The following is an 8,129-nucleotide window of genomic DNA, read 5'->3' as shown; positions in this document are numbered from 1 at the left end:
ATCTGTGAAACTTTAGTATGCACAACATAAATAAGTATAAGTCCTCTTGTTGTTGAATCTAACAGTTCCCACTATCATCTACAGGAGTAGTAAGACTATGATCAGATATAAAATATTAAATGCATTTAACCACACAGACCCTTTTTAAATTGCCAAGTCATTTTATTTCAAGATAACAACTTGGGAAGAGTTATAGAATTACGTAATTAATCCTGTAAGAGTGATTATCGATCATTTCTTCCAGTAAGTGCCAAAGTAATTTTCTCCATTTTGTGTGTTCCAGTTTGTATTTACTTGGGTTCAAGAGGTTATTTTTTCCAACAGTTTATTTTTTGTTTTCCATAGTATCTTTTACATGGAAAAAGGCACCTATCACCGCTGAAAGCAAAAGAAGGGAAAGACGAAGAAGCAGTAGAGCTGTTCCTCTGTTTATATTCTCTAGTAGCCTGGCTCGAATACCTATTTCTCTGGCAGGTGGGGGGCCACTATCTACACTGCCGCCTGGTCCTTTCTGGCTACAATTTGGTGGTTTCCAGCCTCGCTGACAGTGACAATGTCTTCGGTTGTTGCATACCCCTCTGTAATTGCACATCTTGACATCACAGTCAAAACGCATGTCTTGAAAAGAAGTACAGTTTTGGTTCTTACAGTATGATCCTGGGCCACATGATGCACCATCCACTACAAGCCCCATTTCTGGTGAGTCTGTCCCAAAGTGGGCATCGTACCCAAAGCAGCTTTCTGGTTTAGTACCTTGTACTACTATATGATGAAATGTAGTGTGCTCCCCACCACCAGGAAGTACCTTCACATTAGCACAGTGCAGCATTCCACACAGAACATCATCTTTTTCACATCTTACAGTTTTTCCTCCTCCTTGAAGCACCCTCACACCACAGTTCCCAAATCGGTCACCTAAGATATTCAATGTATTATAGCATGCTGGTGCAGCATCTTTTACTTTATAGCCAAAGAGGGCTTGACACTGCATATCACGGTCACTACAGTTTCCCTTCACACAAACAGCTAATGGCGAACATGGGGTTCCATCCTGGATATAAGTGTCAGCTGCACAAACATGCGTTGTCCCGTTACAGTATTCTGGTAAATCACAAATACCAAGAGTATCTCTGCAAAGAGTTCCAGGTTGAGCATATTTACACTTAACACAGCAACTTCCTTCATTGCAATCACTGCCACGGGTGAGGGAACAATTGTTCTGACAACACGGATCCCTAGCACAGTCTTTTAAGGTGCCACAGTCACATTCTTCCCTCTGATCTATGATCTTGTCACCACAGCGAGAAGCTACATAAGGAAAATTACGGTATGGTACATTTGGTATACTCAAACAAGGATCCCACATAGAAACCCGCCTATACAGTTGGCTATATGTACAATTGCTCATCATATCTAGAAGACCAGGCTCAGGAGCCATGATGCAGTGCTCTCTTCGAAAACAGTGACAACCTGGACCATCGTGTACACAGCCCAGAACATGACCTATTGCATGTGCTGCAACAGTTGCAGCTAAAAATATGTGATAATTTAAAACAAATACAAACGATGCTCCCCAATTGGGGTTGCATATTCCTTCATGGGAGCTAAAATATGAGGACCCAACGATTTTATGTGCTGTGAAAAGCATTGAAGTATCATGAGGAATTTGTTTAAACCATCCCCACCATTTCCATAAACCAAATTCCCTTACTGCAGTTGCAGCATTAGGCCACCTATGTAAATTCACCTTATCCGAGCGATCCCATATGCACATAAGACGAATCAAAACCTCAAGTTGACCCTGGTAGAAAATGCTATGCAATATGTTGTTTATAATCACTACATACTCTATTATACGTGTATGATTAGGGTTCCTAAGAAATAATGATCTAGAAACTGTGTAGTGAAGTTTTAAGTATTTCCTATGCGGCCACCACAAATACGCAGGACCTGCTCTAGGTATCTCAGCAGTCATCGGCTCCTCATATGCTTGATTTGTATCTTCCCTTTCAATCTTACATTTTGCATCCTCTGCTGGTGTTTTTTGCGACACAAGCTGAGAAATCACATGCTCGAATTTGGAAGAAGCCTCCAGTGGTTTGATTTCGTAAGTGAAGTCATCCACCTGCAGCATGCCACGCAGACCCCCATAGCAGGTGTCCAGTGTGCCCATGGACCCAGGAACCCCTTCCAGGTAGCTAAAGTAGTAACAGTCTCGGGGGATAAAAGGGTAGTCCTCCTGCATGGCGCCTTGGTCGTTATCGGTGATAACAGGAAAATGCCTGGGCAGCAAGCTCTTCTTGACTCTCATGTGAAGCACGTGTCTTTGGCCACTGAAGCGAATCTTGTAGGAGAGCTGGCCTTGTGTTGCAGCTCCACGCACTCTGTGGGACACCTTCCTGGGGATCACAATTTCAGAGGAAGTGAAGCGCCAACCTGGGGGGTCATGGGAGCAGCAGGTCGGAAACAGGAGTAGCCAGAGCAGAGGCAGCCAGAGATCACCTGCCAGGTGGGCCTGGGCCCAGGCAGGCCCCATGAGTGAAGAAGCCTGTGACCAAAGAAATCCACTCCAGCGGGAGGCAGGCAAGACTATCCCTGCAACAGCAACTCCTAAAAAGCAGTCTAGTCCTGAGGAGAGCAGAGAGAGGCTGGAGGCTGGGCCTCCCCAGAGAGGTGGAGGAGGGAGGGGGAAGCTCTTACATAACAATGGTGTATTCATGAGGGGGAGGGGCTGTGCTAAGTGATCCTGGGGATCCTGGCACAGGGCTCTTAGAGAGGAGGAAACATGGGAGAAATTAGGAAAAACGGAGTGTATAGCTTGGGCTTAATGGTCCCACGGTCTCTTGGAGAAGTCACAGGGGAAGAATCAGTGGTTTGGTGCAATTTTAAGACAGTGATTGACATTTTTTCCCTGAAACCAAAATGAGACAAGGCTTCAATTTGTAATCAAGAAATTACGAAATGGAAGAGGAGAGTGGAAGCTTCTTTTTGTAAGAATTTTGAGGAAAGAATCAGATTCTCTCATACTTTATAAAAATGGAATGTGTTGGGGGTGATTTACGGAACAAAAGAATAAATAGTGTCACGAGTAGAAAAGGTAGGCTGGATAATAATAGTTTCTAATAAAGTTAAACTTATACTTGCCCTACGTCTCAGTGATTCCAGCCATAGGACGTTCCCCACAGCGATTCGTATGTGGATATTCATAGCAGCATTATTCACAAGTTTATTCCAGAGACTGGAAACAAACAACCAGTACTCAATAGATGAATGGCAAACAAAATGGCATATTCATTCAGTGGGATAATCCTCAATAAATCTGAACAAGTTTCCAACATGTGTAAGAACATGGATGTATCTATCTCATAGATATTATGATGATAGAAAGAAATCAGACCAAAGAAACTTCATATAGGACTTCATTTGTATGAAGTTCTGGAATAGTCCATAGTAATATAGGGGAATAGAATTTAAATCACTCTTTTCCTGATGTGAGGGAAGGGAGGGATGGAGGGAAGTTTCTGGAGTGATGGGAAACTTCTGAATCTTGATTGGGGTGTGCTCAAGATGAACGTTTGAAATCCTCACCCCCAAGGTGGTGGTATTAGCAGGTGGGGTCTTTGGAAGGTGATTAGTGCTTTTATAGAAGATGACTCAGAGAGATCCTTCACCCTTTTACCCTGTGTGGTTATGGTGAGAAGATGTCATTTATGAGCCAGGAAGTGCTTCTCACCAGACATTAAATCTGCTGGTGCCTTGATCTTGGACTTACTGGCCTCCAGAACTGAGAAATAAAGTTCTCTTATGTATAAGTCACCCAATAATGGTGTTTTGCTGCCTTAACATAATATAACATAAAATCGGTTCCTGGAAGTACTGTTGTAGGTAACAGTTACCTGAAATTGTGTGAATGGCATGGAACTAGGTATTGGATAGAGATTGGAAGAGTTTTGAGCAGAAGACTAGAAAGCCTACAGTGCTGTGGACAGACTCTCGGTGACAGCCTAGAAAGAAAAGAGAAAAGTTGCATAGAAAACCCCCAACCTCCTTAGAAAGTACCTTAGAAAATACCTAGGTAATCTTGAACAGATTGGTAGGATATGGACTGGAAAGGCCATACTAATGAGGCAGAAATGGGGATTATGTTATTGGACAATGGAGGAAAAGCCATTTGTTATCAAGTAGCAAAGAAATTGGCTGGAGTGGGTTTGGCTGGAGTGGGTTTGTGTCCTAGTGTTTTGTGGAATGTACAACTTTAGAAAATAAGTTGGATATTTAACTGGGGAAATATCTCAGCAAAGTGTTGAAGGAGTGGCTGGCTTATTTCCTTTTGCTATAAGCTTCTAGTAAAATGTAGGAAGAGAAAAGTGATTTAAAGATGGAATTATTCATCAAAGAACAGTGGAACTTTAAAGATTTGGAAAATTCCCAGGTCATCCATATAGAAAAGACTGAGAAAGCATGGTCTGAATAGAACACTAAGGATGTGGTCAAGCAAACCACTTGATAAGATTAGTAAGTCATCTCCACAAGTCAGGAGCTATGTACAAGACAATAGCAGAATCACCCCCTTGCTCCAAAGGGTGATCCAGAGATCATCAGATCAATTTCAAAGGAGGGGTCTCCAGTGCCTTCAGGACCTTTTCATGCCTTATCAGAGGCATGACAGAGTTGCCACACACTTGGGTTCCGTTCCCAGCACTCCACAGCACAGGCAACAGTAGCCACTCCTCTAGAAGGCACAGACAGCAGGCTTTGGCAGTGTCCACGCTGGGCATTCTCCATTGGTGTGCAAATTCCACCCAGATTTTGAAGGATGGAGATTACTGGAGCCGAGGGCTTATGACCCTGGAGAGGTGGCCACCTTACAGAGCACACACTAGGGTAGTACCCAGCAGAGCCATGGGGGCAGGTCACTTCCAGGACCCCAGACTAGTAGAACCACTGCACATTATTTAAGCCTGGGGAGCCACAGGCATATGACTTCAGTCCATGAGAACTGCAGTGTGGGCTGTGCTCAGCAAAACCATGGGGCAGGCCTCCAGGAGTCTTGGATGTCCAACCTAGAACTGCCAGCCCAGTGTATCTGGAAGGCAGGACCTTCACTCCAATGGATCCGGAAGTGAAACAAAATCCCCAGTGTGCCTAGAGGGAAGAACACGGAGCCAAAGAGAATTAATTATTCTCTTGCCTTAAGATTTTGGACATACTTGGGACTGGTCGCTCCTTTCTTCTTTCCTATTTCTCCCTTTTGGAATGAGAGTGTCCATCCTGTGCCTGTCCCACCATTGTATTTTAGAAACATATAATTTGTGTGACTTTAAAAAAAAATTATTCAGGGAGTTCCCTGGTGGCCTAGTGGTTAGGATTCTGGGATTTCACTGCTGTGGCCTGGGTTCAATCCCTGGTCAGGGAACTTAGATCCCACAAGCCACATAGTGTGGTGAAAAAAAAATTATTCAGAAATATCCCTATATAATTTAAAGATAAAGATTGAGGCTTTGGGGAGGACCTTCAAGGAGTAAGGAGGAGTAAGACGTGGTGATCACCTTCTTCCCCACAAATACATAAAAAATACATCTACATGTGGAGCAACTCCTACAGAACATCTACCGAACACTGGCAGAAGACCTCAGACTTCCCGAAAGGCAAGAAACTCCCCACATACATGGTCATGTGGCTGACATGGTCTTGGTGCTCCAGCCAGGTGTCAGGCCTGAGCCTCTGAGGTGGGAGAGACGAGTTCAAGACATTGGATCACCATACACCTCCTGGCCGCACTTAATATCAATCAGTGAGAGCTCTCCCAAAGATCTCCGTCTCAATGCTAAGACCCAGCTCCACTCAAGGATCAGCAAGCTACAGTGCTGGACACCCCATGCCAAACAACTAGCAAGATAGGAATACATCCCACCCATTAGCAGAGAGGCTGCCTAAAATCATAATAAGTTCACAGATACTCCAAAACACACCACTGGATGTGGTCCTGTCCACCAGAAAGACAAGATCCAGGCTCATCCACAATAACACAGGCACCAGTCCCCTCCACCAAGAAGCGTACACAAGCCACTGAACCAACCTTACCCACTGGAGGCAGACACCAAAAACAATGGGAACTAGGAACCTGCAGCCTGCAAAAAAGGAGACATCAAACACAGTAAGTTAAGCAAATGAGAAGACAGAGGAATACTCAGCAGATGAAGGTAAAAGTAAAAACCCACCAGACGAAACAAATGAAGGGAAATAGGCAGTCTACCTGAAAAAGAATTCAGAGTAATGGTAGTAAAGATGATCCAAAATCTTGGAAATAGAATGGAGAAAATACAAGAAACGTTAACAAGGACCTAGAAGAAAAAAACCGAACAAACTATGATGAAAAACACAATAAATGAAATTTAAAATTCTCTAGAAGGAATCAATAGCAGAATAACTGAGGCAGAAGAATGGATAAGTGACCTGGAAGATAAAATAGAGGAAATAACTACTGCAGAGCAGAATAAAGAAAAAAGAATGAAAAGAATTGAGGACAGTCTCAGAGACCTCTAGGAGAATATTAAACGCACCAACATTCAATTATAGGGGTCCCAGAAGAAGAAGGGAAAAACAAAGGGATTGAGAAAATATTTGAAGAGATTATAGTTGAAAACTTCCCTAATACGGGAAAGGAAATAGTCAATCAGGTCCAGGAAGCACAGAGAGTCCCATACAGGATAAATCCAAGGAGAAACATGTCAAGACACATATTAATCAACATATCAAAAATTAAATACAAAGAAAAAATATTAAAAGCAGCAAGGGAAAAGCAAAAAATAACATAAAAGGGAATCCCTATAAGGTTAACAGCTGATCTTTAGCAGAAACTCTACAAGCCAGAAGGGAGTGGCAGGACATATTTAAAGGGATGAAAGGGAAAAACCTACAACCAAGATTGCTCTACCCAGCAAGGATCTCATTCGGATTTGACGGAGAAATTAAAATCTTTACAGACAAGCAAAAGCTAAGAGAATTCAGCATCACCAAACCAGCTTTACAACAAAGGCTAAAGGAGCTTCTCTAGGCAGGAAACACAAGAGAAGGAAAAGACCTACAATAACAAACCCCCCAAAATTAAGAAAATGCTAATAGGAACATACATATCGATAATTACCTTAAATGTAAATGGATTAAATGATCCAACCAAAAGACATAGACTGGCTGAATGGATACAAAAACAAGACCCGTATATATGCTGTCTACAAGAGACCCATTTCAGACCTAGGGACACATAGAGACTGAAAGTGAGGGGATGGAAAAATATATTCCATGCAAATGGAAATCAAAAGATAGCTGGAGTAGCAATTCTCCTATCAGACAAATACACTTTAAAATCAAGACTATTACAAGAGACAAAGAAGGACACTGCATACTGATCAAGGGACCAATCCAAGAAGAAGATATAACAACTGTAAATATTTATGCATGCAATATAGGAGCACCTCAATATATAGGGCAAATGCTAACAGCCATAAAGGGGGAAATCGACAGTAAACAAAAATAGTAGGGGACTTTAACACCCCACTTTCACCAATGGACAGATCCTCCAAAATGAAAATAAATAAGGAAACACAAGCTTTAAATATCACATTAAACAAGATGGACTTAATTGATATTTACAGGACATCCCATCAAAAACCAGCAGAATACGCTTTCTTCTCAAGTGCTCATGGGACATTCTCCAGGATGGATCATATCTTTGGTCACAAATCAAGGCTTTGTAAATTTAAAAAACTGAAATCTTATCAAGTATCTTTTCTGACCACAATGCTATGAGACTAGATATCAATTACAGGAAAAAAAATCTGTAAAAAATACAAACACATGGAGGCTAAACAATACAGTACTTAATAACCAAGAGATCACTGAAGAAATCAAAGAGAAAATCAAAAAATACCTAGAAAAAAAATGACAATGAAAATACGATGACCCAAAACCCATGGGATGCAACAAAAGCAGTTCTAAGAGGGAAGTTTACAGCAATACAATCCTACCTCAAGAAGCGAGAAACTTCTCAAATAAACAACCTAAACTTACACTTAAGGCAATTAGAGAAAAAGAACAAAAAAACCCCTAAGTTAGCAGAAGGAAAGAAA

General features: G+C 42.0%; 1 protein-coding gene across 1 annotated transcript; it reads right to left on the bottom strand.

Annotated features, from left to right (window-relative positions):
• Nucleotides 1-279: 279 nt before the first annotated feature.
• LOC307182630 (disintegrin and metalloproteinase domain-containing protein 20-like) lies at nucleotides 280-2,719 on the bottom strand (the record flags this gene model as incomplete). The annotated part of the gene is made up of 1 exon (XM_079914022.1): nucleotides 280-2,719. The coding sequence occupies one exon, from the start codon at nucleotides 2,717-2,719 to the stop codon at nucleotides 326-328; it is 2,394 nt and encodes a 797-aa protein (XP_079770148.1). The 3' UTR covers nucleotides 280-325.
• Nucleotides 2,720-8,129: the final 5,410 nt, after the last annotated feature.

This window comes from Stenella coeruleoalba (assembly GCF_951394435.1).
Source record: "Stenella coeruleoalba genome assembly, chromosome: 2".
Taxonomy (NCBI): Eukaryota; Metazoa; Chordata; class Mammalia; order Artiodactyla; family Delphinidae; genus Stenella; species Stenella coeruleoalba.
Note: the sequence above shows the minus strand (reverse complement) of the source record. Positions and strands in the feature narration are given on the sequence as shown.